Here is a 14,727-nt window from a genome sequence, read left to right on the forward strand (position 1 = left end):
ACAGTGGGTTGGCAAGCCCGGAGTGGGTTGCCATCCCGCCATCCCAGAGCATCTGTGTTGTGAATAAATCCACTGGTAGAGCTTCTGTAAAAAAAAAAAAAGCCACTAGAGGAAGCAAGTGGCTGCAGAGCCGCATATGCCGATGATTACTGTATAGTGCCAACTCCTATCCCAGGTGCAGGGCCATCTTTAATATTGATTGGGCCCTGGGCAAACATTTTCTTGGGCCCCCCCAGGCAATTTCACTCTCCACCTGCTCTGAGACATACAATAAATAGCAGCTGGACTTAAAATCAGTTTGCTGTATCAGATCAGGCAGCAATTGTGATTGGTTGCCAGCAGTTACAGCATATCAATACTGCTTACTGACTGGTTGCTAGAGGTTACAGCACACATTGCGGCTCACTGATTAGTTGCTAGAGGTTACAGCACATCATCTTCTCACTGGAGGGGGGCATGATATACATATGAATGTCGCCTTTATTTACATATCAATGCCACCGTCCGCAGCTATTTACTTAGTATTGCAGCCGCTATTTACACATGAATGCTGGTTATTTACATGTAAACAGAGGGTCTGCAGGTGAGTCACCTGTAAACATCAACAGGGCAGAGCTGGGCAGCATTAGGAGTAGCACGTCACACTGAGATATTGGGACACAGCAAGGGACTAAAACTTCAAGGGACAAGGGAATTTAAACCTGGATAGTTGGCAAGTATGAGGCAGCTGTTTTGGGCCCCACAACAATGACAGGGCCCAGGGCAGCTGCCCCTTTTGCCCTGCCTTAAAGACGGCCCTGCCCAGGTGGAGTGATACCAAATGCGATCTGCCTGGGACAACAGCCAGCGATACCTGAATGGAAAACTGTTATTAAAGGTACGTTTATTACTTAAATCACAGTGTATATATGTGCATATCTGTTCTGTGGTGGTTACTGGGTTGCTAGGATGCATTAAGGTGAAAAAACGCAAACCTTTACAACCCCTTTTAAAGCATTCTATGCATTAAGATAAAAAGTGTTCTGTGTGTAGCAGCCCCTTAATACTTACCTTCCAGAGCCAGCTATGTTGCACAAGAGACTTTGCTGTCCAGGACTCTCCCTCCTCATTGGCTGTCATAGCAGTGCGGTGCCATTGGCTCCCACTGCTGTCAGTCAGAGTCAGTGAGGCAATGATGAGAGAAAGGGGACGGGTCTAGGCCAAGGCTCCGTGTCTGAATGGACACAGGGAAGTGCGGCTCGGGTGCCCCCATAGCAAGCTGCTTGCTGTGGGGACACCCAACAGGAGGGGTGGGTAGCAGGGACATGAGAAGAGGATGATCTGGGCTGCTCTGAGCAAAACCATTACACAGAGCAAGTAAGTATATCATTATTATTATTTTTAACGAAAAACAAAACAAAAAAAACTGTCTTTAGTATCACTATAAGTCGCAGCAATTAGAACGCCACCCGTTGAAATTAATGTGTTTTGACCTGCATGCAACTTTCTGTGTTGTAACAAGTAGCATGAGAAGTCATAGTAGTGTGAACCAGGGCTAAGGCTAATCATTCAAGATAATACCTAGGAAAGCTATACAAAACCCTGGGCCACACTCTGAGTGTATCAACCAAGTCTCCAAGTGAAAGTACAAGCTTCAGGCCCCGCCCGTTGGCCCCTCTGATGTGAGGGCTACAACTGAACCTTTTACTTTCAGTTTAAGACTTGGTTGATATATCCAGAGTGCAGCCCAGGGTTTTGTATTGCTGTGGATGAATGGAGCAGGATGTGCCCCTTGAGCGCACCTGAATCAGAGCAAAAGTGGGTGGGAAGGCATACAGGAGGCTTTAAGCGATATCATATCTGTCATGTATGGTAACAAGGAATGATATCTAGACTCCTTTAAGGACAGGACAGCTCTGAATTGTTTTGCAGGATAACAAAACAATTTAAGTTTCATATTTAGCAGACCAAAAAGAAGCAAGTAAAGAAGTTCACTGTTAGGATTTATGTGCACTTTAACACTTACCTGATCATCTGCTGCTGTAGGGTCTTCTACATTTTGTCTCTTCTCCGATCTGGGCTGATGTAGTCTGTACTGTATCGATTTAGAACGCAGAACTGAAGTTCACATGGGCATTGTGCTCTGCATCGGTAAAGTATGTATAAAGGGTACCTAGGTAACTCACCCACAAAGGGTCAGGTCATGACGCTATGCATTCTCCTGGAGTGTCTGGATCTTATGCCTGTAACAATTTATTTTTGTGTAGACAGGCTGATTGATATTACCCATCTCATTTCTCATACGAGTCTGAATCTGTGTCTTTGTGACCATGAGGAAAAACTTGGTTGAAGTGTGGTGGAACCGGTATGTAAGAGTGTCTGCTTCATATGCCCTTCCTGGGACAACATCTCTTGAGAGCTGCCCTGGACACCCTCATCAAACACTTGCTGCGAATAGGACATCATATGTTATCCTTGAGTTGAAGTGGTTATAGCAGGGAGCCCGGTAACGATGTGAACGCTTTGGTCACATTCCCCAGGAAAAGTGGAAGGAACTGAAGTTTCTGTCCCTCTTCTGTGACATCAGGAACTGGAAGCGATGAGGATTTTGTCACTTGTGTTTTTTTTGTTTTGTTGACAAGCCCTTAATGGCTTGTACAACATCTGATCAAACTGATCTTGGTTTGATCAGATGCTTTGGAGACCAGAGGAAAGATCTGGGGTCTAATGGACCCCAGATCGCTCCATACATTTCACAGCCCATGCTACCACAAGGGATGTTGTTTATTCCTTTGAGATAGCAATAACGTTAATCAAAAAATACAAATAAAGGTATAGTGGTAGAAAAAAATAAATGAAATAAATAATGCAATTAAATAAAATTAAAGCACCCCATGCTCACACACACGTAGATCCCACACACATGTGTAAATGGTGATTGCAGATGGCAGCATGAATATTGATACAGCCCAGGCCAGAGAGGCAGGCTCTGAAGGCATGCTGGGAGAATGTATTTGGGTCTTGTCCCAGAGTGGAGGAGTCCAGCCTTAGGGGCGGCACGCTGCCCTCACAGGCACAAGCTGCCATGAGAAGGCCTCAGGTGGTGCGACCTGAGGGAGGAGTGCTAAAACCCAGGTTCCTAGAAGAAGCTGACTGAGGGGAGCTGTCTGTCATAGATCGGTTTTGTATCACTGGAGGGCATCACTTGAAAGGGGCTCCATCTGTCCTTGGGCCTTGTGAGTACTGACATTGAAAGATCGTGGGGACCTTGTGCTTTACCTACCCCTCTGATGCCTTATTATAGTCAGCTGTGGTTCTATTATAGGGGATACTGGTGTCCTGAAGAGCTCTGTCCAGGCACTTTCTTACTTAAAGGGACTTTGCTCTAATGGCTCTACTACTACTTAAGCTCATGACTGGACTTAATCATAGCTTGTCCTAAAGGAAAACCTAGTCCTCAGTTATACATAGTTCTTATTCTTGGAGTATCCCACCACATCCCTCATACCTATCCAAGTTCTACAAAAATAAACACAACACAACATCCCTTAGACTGGTCTTTGGAGAAAGAGCAAGTGAGACTGTTGTGTGCCTGGCTGCTGGGAAGACCTGGACAGTGTTCCTGCGGCTCCTATTTAAGAATAGCAAAGTGGGTAGCTTTTAATGCATACCATTATAAGGTCACAGTGTGCAATGAAATCAAAGTAATCCATTTCAGTACAGGAGAGGTACAAGGTAAAGCTGGAGTTTGCCTTTACTGTTGTTTTCATCGACCTTCATTCAAGTTAAAACGTTTGCTAAGGGAAGCATGTAGACTGATTTTGTTGTAGGATGACCTATTATTCTTGCACCCTTGTACACACGGTCGGAAATTTCGACAGAAAATGGCCGATCGGACCGTGTTGTCGGATAATCCGACCATCTGTGGGCTCCATCGGACTGTTTCCATCGGAATATCCGACAGACAAAGTTTTAGAGCTGGGCTATAAATCTTTCCGACAACATGATCCGATCGGACTTTGTCCGATCATCTGTAGAGAATTCCGATTGGACAAAGTGCCACGCATGCTCAGATCAAATTCCTAGACCAAAGCTATTGGCTACTAGCCTGAACGTAGTCCCGTCGTAATGAAATAACGTCACCACGTTACGTACAATCGGATTTTCCGACAACTTTGTCCGACCGTGTGTATGCAACACAAGTTTTGGACAAAATCCGTCAGACAAAATCCAACGGATTTTGTTGTCGGAATGTCCGACCGTGTGTACAAGGGCTAACTCTAAGGCTCGGTTCACACAGGGGCAACGCGACTTTCAACATGACTTTTGGAGGCAACTTGGACGCGACTTGAACACGACTTACAACACTACTTTAAGTCGCCCCAGGCCAGGCGACTTGCCGTGGCCAATCAGAGAATGAGCTCTCAGGGGGGAACTCCTTTTGAGAGCTGATAATTATCTGAGAGTCGCCTCTGTATAGACAGAGATCTGACTTGGAGGCGACCTCCATTGAAATCAATGGGTACCAGTCGCCTACAAGTCGGATTGAAGTAGTACAGGAACCTTTTCTGAAGTCGGAGCGACTTCAGTAGTGTGCATTTAGACAGCTCTCATTCACTTACATTGATTTCTACATGTTGTGCGACCTGAGGTGACTTGGGGCGACTTGAAGACGGATCTGAGTCGCCCCTGTGTGAACCAGCTCTTAAGGTAACAGAGGTCAGTGACTAGCTATACACAATAACAAATCATACTAATGAAACAATAATATTGTCAGTGCATTTTATTTAATTCACAAATAAGAATCCATCATGCTATAGTTGTTTGTTGTTTTACATTTGTATGAAGGAAGCTTTAGGTTATCACCCATGACAATGATAAATGGCCATCCCACCCAAAACGGATATTTCTGTTTTTTGGATGCAGGTGAGTTAAGCCATCTCTTCAGTTTCTTCTGTCTCCTCTGGACTCTATTGGTGGAATTTCTGAGATGAGTTCCCAAGCCTGCAGACCTTCTGTGTCCATTTCGAGGGTCTGTTCCTGCTGGATCTTTATATTATATTACAGGCATCACCAAAAATTCTAAACAAAGGGCTAGTTAACTGTCCTTCATAGTTTAAGGAGGCTGGACTGTGGCCAGTGGGAGTAGACAAGGTTTCAAGCTTGGTAGTCTGTGAGAGTAAAGAAATTACATAGCACCTGTAGCCAGCAGGAAGAATAGTGTTCCATCATTTCTATTAGGAGGAATAGTGCCTCATCATCGGTATTAGTGGGAGGAATAGTTCCCAATCATTTATACCAGTGGGAGGAATACTATTGGTGTCAATAGAAGGTATAATGCCCCATTGTTGGTGTCACTGGGAAGAATAGTGCCCCATTGTTGGTGTCGGTGGAAAGAATGATGCCTTCTCAATGGTGTTGGTGGGAGGAAAGCGTCCCAAGGGCCGGATAGAAGCTAGTAAAGTGACACATTTGGCCTGGAAGCCACACTTTGGAGCCCACTCATATAGAGAAAGCTTGGACAACCTGATTACAACTTCCAGATACACATTAAGGTTCCACTCTTCTGAGCTTTTGTTCAATCAGGGATAGAGTGGGCCCTTTACCACAAAAACAGCAACATCTCTGGCTTAAACTAAAAGCACCAACTCTTCACTAAGGCCTGGCTCACACCTATGCATTTTTAGTACATTTTGAGTTTTGTAGCAACACCCTACAGTCCATTTAACATGGTTTCCTATGGGTCACATTCGCATCTGTGCATTTTATGAAAAGGGCCAGGGATTTGGGTTTTTGGTTCCACAGACTTCAATGGAACAAAAAAATATGCACCTGGTATATGCAAACTGCAACCTGCATAGATGTGAATCAGGCCTTAGTAGGGCCAGGAGCCTCCTGTTTCCTGTGGGTTTTGAGATGTGATGCAAGGGAGGACTTATGTATATATTGTTTCCCACAGTCAGAACATGAAAATGGCCTTTCTCCTGTGTGAGTCCTCTGATGCGACACAAGACTTACTTTCTTGTTAAATCGTTTGCCACACTCGGAGCAGGAAAATGGTGTCACATCCGCGTGTATTTTCCTGTGAATGGCAAGGTTTGATCTATTGGCAAAACATTTCCCGCACTCGGAGCAAGAATACGGTTTCTCCCCTGTGTGTGTCCTGTGGTGTGCAGTAAGTTCTTTTTCCCATGAAAAACACTTCCCGCACTCCAAGCAGGAAAACGGCTTATGACCAGAGTGGGTGGCCTGATGGTAAATCAGATGGACTCTCTGGGTGAAACATTTGCCACAATCGAAGCAGGAAAAGGGCTTCTCCTTTGAGTGTGTTCTACCATGCATTGTGAGGCTTGATCTTTCACTAAAGCACTTTCCGCATTCTGAACATGAATACGGCTTCTCCCCTGTGTGGACTTTCAAGTGAGTAGTAAGGCTTGACCTTGAGGAAAAACATTTCTCGCACTCAGAACAAGGATACGGTTTCTCCCCAGTGTGAGTCCTTTGATGCCTCACGAGGTCGGATTTCTGTAAAAAACATTTCCCACATTCAGAGCAGGTAAACGGTTTATCGCCAGTGTGAGTCATCTGATGTAAATTAAGGTAGGCTCTCTGTGCGAAACATTTCCCGCACTCAGAACAGGAGAAGGGCTTCTCGCATGTGTGAGAGCGCAAATGGATAACCAGGACTGACCTTTCCTTAAAACGTTTTCCGCATTCAGGACATGAATATGGCTTCACCCCCGTGTGATTCATTTCATGCAAGGTAAGATAGGCTCTCTGCGTAAAACATTTGCCGCACTCAGAGCAGGAAAATGGCTTTGCAGACAGGTGGGTCCTCGCATGGATAAGTAGGAGTGACTTTTCACTGAAGCACTTTCCACATTCTGAACATGAGTAGGGCTTCTCTCCTGTGTGAACTTTGGTATGGATGGAAAGAGACGATCTTCGGCTAAAACATTTCCCACATTCAGAACATGAAAACGGCTTCTCCCCTGAGTGAATTCTCTGATGCTGAATGACATCAGACCTCTGTATAAAACCTTTCCCGCATTCGGGGCACGAAAATGGTTTCTCGTTGGTGTGCCTCATTTTGTGTCTCAGGAGATGGGAGTTTTTAGTAAAAGATTTCCCGCATTCAGAACAGGAATATGTCTTTCCTGTAGCATGACTTCCCTGGTGGGAAGGGAGAGGGAGGTCCGCTCTCTGCAAAAAAAGTTCACTCCAACTGGAACACAAGGATGTTTTACTTCCAACACAAGCTGTATGATCAGTGACATCAGATGAGCAATGAGTCGGGTCATACGAGAGATCTGCATTGTGAAGAATTGTGGTAAGGGCGTTTTCTCCCAAAGAATTGGATGTGACATCATCTTCTATTTCACCACCTAGTAAGATAAAGAGACTAGACATACTTAGAAATGCCTGAATTCATTTTTAATAAGGCTCTGTGACACTAAGACCCCTTTCACAATGGGGCGTTTTCCAGGCACTTTAACGTTAAAAAAAGCGCCTGAAAGAAGCCTCATCTGCAATCCCAATATGAAAGCCCGAGTGCTTTCACACTGAGACCCCTTTCACACTATGGTGTTTTTCAGGCGCTTTAGCGTTAAAATAAGGGCCTGAAAGAAGCCGCAACTGCAATACCAATGTGAAAGCCCGAGTGCTTTCATACCGAGGCGCTGCGCTGGCAGGGCATCAAAAAAAGTCCTGCAAGCAGCTTCTTTGCAGCGCTTTTGGAGCGGTGAATACACCACTCCTAAAGCGCCCCTTCCCATTGAAATCAATGAGAAGCGCCTGCAAAGCGCCTGAAATGCGCTTGCAAAGCGATTTTGGCAGCGGCACTTTGTAAGTGCTTTTAACCCTTTATTTGGCCACTAGCAAGGGTTAAAAGCGCCCCACCAGTGCTTGAAAAATGCTGGTAAAGCGCCGCTAGTTTAAGCTGTGCTTTACAAGTGTTTTTTGGGCGCTGGCAGTGTGAAAGGGCTCTTAAAGCACTCAGGCTTTCACATTGGGATTGCAGATGAGGCTTCTTTCAAGCGCTTTACAGGGGCTTTTTTTAACGCTAAAGCGCCTGAAAAACACCCCAGTGTGAAAGGGGTCTAAAAATCAGAAAGATAAAAGAAAGCAAATGGAATTACTTTTTTTCTTTAATCATTTCACTTTGCAACTACAAGAGTGCACAGCAATCCATGGGATGCCTAAAGTAATATTGTTCCAGACTTATGTCCACTGCCCCAATCATACAAGCAGTCCACTCATTATGACAAAATAAAGGGGCGGGGCCCTGAAACACGTAAGCACGCCCCTTTGATGTACCAAAGTCATCTTCTGGAAATTTCCGATCTCAGATAATCCAAATCAAGCGGGCTGACAGGACCTGGGTGCTTCTACACTGTAGGGTAGCCGGCATCCCAGCCCTCAGAAACAGCAGCTTTGGAATCCATCTATCCAGCAGCAGAGGAGCTGGTTATCTGCCTTACAGGGAAATCCATCCACACCAGCCGCTCTTTGCACAGCTTGAAGGATATAAGGATATCTACCGTTCCACAGACAACATGCACAGCCTTCATCCCACTGAATGAGTGCCATTGTTGTGTTTTTCCTTATGACAAACCTTTTATTGTTCATCCTTAGATGGAGGCGTCCTTTCTCTCTGTTTTGTCATATGTCTATTAGGCGTTCAGGACCTATATATAAGAGGAGCTGCCACCACATGTTTTAAATTATTCATTTGTTTTTGAATAGACTTGACCTTTCTGGTACTCACTATTACATTATCGCCGTCATTTTTTATTTATTATTCCACTTATTATGGCCTAGTAGGAACAAGATATGTAAGTTTTCAGTGCTGGTAATATTTGGCATAGAGGTCCCAGTACTAAGAGTGAAATCCTACCAGGAATTACTCCTCTCTGTAACTCTAGACCTTCCTGTAACCCTCATACCAACCCTTCCTGTAACTCCAATACTAACCCTCCATTGAAACCCTAACACTAACCCTCCCTGTGACCCTCAAACTAACTATATCACTAATTCTCCCACTAACCCTCCCTGTAAGCATACCAATAAGCCTGTAACCTAGCAACAAATCATTCCTTTAACCATCATACTAAGCCTCCCTGCTACTTTAACACTAATCCTCATTGTAACCCAAATCCTCCATATAATGCTAACATTAACCCTCTCTGTACCCCAACACTAATTCTCCCTGTAACCCTAACACTAATCCTCCATATAACGCTAACACTAATGCTCTCTGTACCCCAACACTAATTCTCCCTCTAACCCTTACAATAGCCCTTTCTGAAACTCTAACACCAACCCTACCTTTAACCCCAAAACTAATCCTTCCTAACATTAAGCACTTCTGTAAACCTAACAATAACCCTCCCTGTAACTCTAACACCCACCCTCCCTTTAACCCCAAAACTAATCCATCCCGTAACCCTAACATTAAGCCCCCCTGTAACTCTAACACTGTCCCTCCCTATAACCCTAACACATATCATCATTGTAACTTTAAGGCCCCTTTCACACGGGACGGATCAGTAATGATCCGCCCCGTGATGATCCGCTTGCTCAGCGGGGATCACTCCGTTTGCCTTCGCTGAGCCGGCAGATAACAGGGTGGTCCCTGCACACTGTGCAGGGACCACCCTGTCAGCTCTCCGTTCTCCTCTATGGGGGATCGGATGAACACGGACCGTCTGTCCGTGTTCATCCGATCCGCTCTGCAGACGGATAGAAAAATAGGATTTTCCTCCGTCTGCAGAATCGGACAATAGCGGAGGCGGACGATATCAGGTGTCTGCGGATGTTCATTCGCAGACACCCGCTATCCCATAGGAATGCATGTATGTCCGTATTTCATCCGCAAACGGATGGATGAAATAAGGACATACTGTCCGCATGTGTGAAAGGGGCCTTACACCAACCCTCCCTTTAATCCTAAAACTAACTCTCCCTGAAACCCTAACAATAACCCTCCCTTTAACTCTAACACCAACCCTTCCTTTAACCCCAAAACAAATCCATCCTGTAACCCTGACACTTACTGTTCCTGTAACCCTAACATTAAGCCTCTCTGTAACCCTAACACTATGCCTCCCTGTAACCCTAACAAAAATCATCCCTGTAACTTCAACACCAACCCTTCCTTTAACCCCAAAACAAATCCTTCTTAACATTAAGCCCTTCTGTAAACCTAACAATAACCCTCCCTATAACCCTAACACCCACCCTCCCTTTAACCCCAAAACTACCCCCCCTGAAACCCTAACACTATCTCTCCCTGTAACCCTAATAATAACCCTCCCTGTAACTCTACCACCAACCCTCCAAAACAAATCCATCCTGTAACCCTGACACTTATGCCGCGTACACACGAGCAGACTGTATGGCATACTTAGTTCGTCATACAATCCGACAGACAGTCCGTCGTACTTTCCACTGAACGGACTTGACCACACATGGATGCACAAACAGTCCGTCGAAAGCTTGCGCGATGACGTGTACAGCACATACGACGGGACTAGAAATAGGAAGTCCAAGACACAGCAAAGCACCCTTCCGCCGTGTAAATCCTTTCTGGGCATGCGCCATTCTTAGTCCGTCGAACTAGCATACTGACGACCGTACTGTCCACTGAAACCAAAGTACGACGGACAGAATTTCGAAAAAAACGAAATACTTAGTACGCCGGACTGCACACTGAAAAAGTCCGCTGAAGCCCACACACGAGCGGATTGTCCGCTGAAATGTGTTTCGACGGACTAAGTACGCCATACAGTCCACTCGTGTGTACACGCCATTACTCTTCCTGTAACCCTAACACAAATCAACCCTGTAACTCCAACACCAACCCTATCTTTAACCCCAAAACAAATCTTCCCTGTAACCCTAACACTATCTCTCCATGTAACCACAACACTAATCATCCCTATAACTCTAACACTAACTTTCCATGTAACTTTAATGCCGCGTACACGCGACCAGACTATCCGGCAGAAAAGGTCAGACGGAATCATTTCATTGGATATTCCGATGGTGTGTGGGCTTCATCTGACTTTTTTTTTTTTCAAAAATTCTGACGGACCTAGAAATAGAACATGTTTTAAATCTTTTTGAAGGAATCAATTCCTATCGGGAAAACCGTTCGTCTGTATGCTATTCCGACGGACCAAAAACGATGCAAGGGCAGCTATTGGCTACTGGCTATTGAACTTCCTTTTCTAATCCCATCGTCATTGTGTTCTAAACAAACGGACTTTGGTGTGATCATGTGTAGACAAGTCCGTTTCAGCAGGACTCTGTCGGAAAGATTCTGACGGAAAGTCCGGTCGTGTGTAACCATTCCTGTAACCTCATGACAAACCTCCCTGTAATCCGAATGCCCTGTACACACGGTCGGACTTTCCGATGGAAAATGTGCGATCGGACTGTGTTGTCGGAAATTCCGATCGTGTGCGGGCTCTATCGGACTTTTTCCGTCGGAATTTCCGACACACAAAGTTTGAGATCTGGATCTAAAATTTTCAGACAAAATCCAATCGTTTAAATTCCGATTGTGTGTAGACAATTCTGACGCACAAAGTGCCACACATGCTCAGAATAAATTACGAGGTGAAAGCTATTGGCTACTGGCCTCTTTATAGTCCCGTCGCACGTGTTTTACGTCACCTCGTTCTGAATGATCTGATTTTCCGACAACTTTGTTCGACCGTGTGTATGCAAGACAAGTTTGGGCCAAAATCCGTCTGAAAAAATCAGATGGATTTTGTCGTCGGAATGTCCAACCGTGTGTATGGGGCATAGGACTAACCCTTTTTGTAGTGCTCGCACTAATCCATCTTGTAACTCAAACACTAAAACGTTTTAACAGAACTTTATACTGGCCTGGAAACTAAAATCTTCCAGTCTATGAATGTGAAGTATTTAAAGTGAATTTGTAATTTGCTCACTTTAAGTAACAAACCTTCCACATAGCAAGTATGGTAATGAGCCTGTATCTACATCTAATCAGTCTAATAAAGACTGATGACTCCCCCACTGGGCATATACTGTCTCCCCATTACTGTCTACTAGTGAAAGGATCGGGTATGTTGGGGATCACACGTGCCCGATCCCGCCAGGGAGCCATCACTGCACACCAATAATCACAGGCATTGAGACATTTCCCGGTTCGCAGTTGCACAGACCGGGAGATGTCTCACTGTCTTTGGTTAGCAGTGTGCAGTGTCGGCTTCCTGATGGGATCGGGCAGGTGGGGTCCCAAACACGCCCGAGTCCGTCTCTGCCAGAAGAGGGGGGGGGAGAAGAGATTGTTGTAGTGACTGAACAAGGAGAATCTGGGACTCTTTTCTGGATTTAGTGTTTATTCCTCACCTGTGCTGATCTCTGGAGGGATCTCCTCCTCCTTACATGGGTCATCACACTTTACACACAGCTCTTCTTCATCTTTAATCATGTTTTCATCCTGAATGACACACAAAAAAAGCCAAAAATTACATTAAGACTAAACTAAATGTTAGCACTGTGTTAAACTTAACATAAATCTGCATATAATATATAGACCAGAAGATCCAAGATATTACCTGATAATCCCGAGGGATCTTATGATGTTCCTGTGCAGTATACAGAGGATGGAGACATCTATCCAGGGTATTTCTGTTCCTGAATCCATCTGTGGGAATCACACACTGGCAAAGTTAAAGTACATGTAAACCATAACCGAATAACATTTAGTTTTATAACCACTTCAATACCAGGCACTTTCACCCCCTTCCTGCCCAGGCCAATTTTCAGTTTTCTGTCGCACTTTAAATAACAATTGCGCGTTCATGCAACACTGTACCCATGTGAAATTTTTATCAGTTTTTTGAGACAGATAGAGCTTTCTTTTGGTGATATTTATTAACCACTGGGTTTTTATCTTTTGTTAAACGATAAAAGATCAAACATTTTGGAAAAAGCCCATGATAGGTGGCACTGATGGGCAGGGATAGGCTGCACTGATGGGCAATGATAGGCAACACTGATAGGCAGCAGTGATGGGCACTGACAAGGCAGCATTGATGGGCACTGATAGGCTGCACTGATAAGGCAGCATTGATGGGCACTGGTAGGTGACACTGATATGCAGCACTGATGGGCACTGATATTTAGCACTGATATTCTACACTGATTGGCGCTGATGATCAGTGCTCTGATTATCAGTGTAAATTCCCCTGTTACCAGGGCCATCTTTAATATATACAATATATATATACAATAAATAGCAGCTAAACTCAAAATCAATTTACTGGATCAGATCAGGCAGCGATTGGTTGCCAGAGGTTACAGTGTATCAATACCTCTCACTGACTGGCTGTTAGAGGTTACAGCACACATTATGGCTCACAGATTATTTTCTAGAGGTTAAAGCACGACTTCTGCTTGTTGATTGGTTGCTAGAGATTACTGTACATCAATACTGCTCACTGATTGATTGCTAGAGGTTACTGGACATCTATACCACTCACTAATTGGTTGTTAGAGGTTACTGCACATTATTACTGTTCACTACTGTTCATTACTGTTCACTGATACTGTGCATATCCTTACCACTCAATGATTGGTTGCAAGAGGTTAACGAACAGCATTACTGTTCACTGATTGGTTGCTAAAGGTTACAGCACATCATCTCCTCACTGCCTGCACATCATGGACTGGGGAGGTGAGGGGACCCATCAATAGACAGGAAACTCCTAGGAATTCTAGGACTCCCAGGATCAGTGGCAATGCTGAGTAAGGGAGGGTGTGATCAATTGAAAATCTGGGGGGTTGATGGGATCAGAGGCAGTGGTGGGGGGATGGGATTAGTTAGGAGGCAGCACTGTACGTTGTGCCAAATTCTGAGCAAAGCTGGAAATCTTTGGTAAGTAAGTGGGGGATTCTACCACTGTAATGGGGAATTTACAATGACCACCAATGTGAGGGGGGTTTACACTGACCATCAATGTGAGGGAAAATTTGCACTGGCCACCATGTAACAGGGATTTTTATGTCATCCACCAATAGAAAAGAGGGATTTCTACACTGACACCAATGTAATAAGAGCATTCACACTAACCACCAGTGTAAGGGGGAATAGACAGTGACCTCCATGTAAGGGGGAATTTACACTGGCAACCACTGTCAAGGAGATTTGTACTGACCACCAATGTAAGGTGACACTTCTACACGACCACCAATGTTAGGGGGGGATTTACACTGACCACCAATGTAAAGGGGGATTTACACTGACCACCAGTGTAAGGGCTATTCTGCACATACCACCAATGAAAAGGGAAATATACACTGATCACCAATGTTATGAAGAATTTACACTGACAACTGATTTAATGAGGATTTTACATCAACAGCCAATAAAGGGAGATTTATACACTGGCCACCAATGTAAGGAAGATTTACACTCACCACCAATGTAAGGGAGGATTCTAAACTGACTACAAATCCAAGTTTGGATTTTTTTAATGATTATCAATATAGAGATATTCATTATATATAAGAGGAGTTTCTACGCTGGCCACCAATGTAATGGAGATTTAAACTAACCACTATTGTAATAGGAGCATTCACAGTAACTACCAATGTAAAGAGGGATTTACACACTAACCACCAGAGTAAGGGGGGCCTTCACAGTGGCCACTAGTGTGAATGAAAGGATTGTACACCAAGCCCCAATGTAATGAGAAGATTTACACTGAC

At 44.5% G+C, this 14,727-nt stretch overlaps 2 protein-coding genes across 2 annotated transcripts in view; one reads left to right on the forward strand and one right to left on the reverse strand.

Moving 5' to 3' along the window:
• The window catches only part of LOC143957179 (uncharacterized), a 77,617-nt gene that overhangs the window by 39,421 nt on the left and 23,469 nt on the right, over positions 1–14,727 (reverse strand). The window contains exons 11-13 of the mRNA XM_077467330.1: positions 12,573–12,661; positions 12,364–12,454; positions 5,883–7,364 (exon numbers count right to left, since the gene is read on the reverse strand). Of these exons, the coding sequence (XP_077323456.1) occupies positions 5,883–7,364; positions 12,364–12,454; positions 12,573–12,661 (1,662 nt within the window). The remainder of the gene's footprint in view (positions 1–5,882; positions 7,365–12,363; positions 12,455–12,572; positions 12,662–14,727) is intronic.
• Positions 1–14,727, forward strand: part of LOC143957104 (uncharacterized) — an 88,041-nt gene that overhangs the window by 23,534 nt on the left and 49,780 nt on the right. The gene's annotated exons all lie outside the window — the stretch shown is intronic.

Source organism: Lithobates pipiens, unplaced genomic scaffold (assembly GCF_037356315.1).
Source record: "Lithobates pipiens isolate NorthernLeopardFrog02 unplaced genomic scaffold, aLitPip1_a1.2 Scaffold_51, whole genome shotgun sequence".
NCBI lineage: Eukaryota > Metazoa > Chordata > Amphibia > Anura > Ranidae > Lithobates > Lithobates pipiens.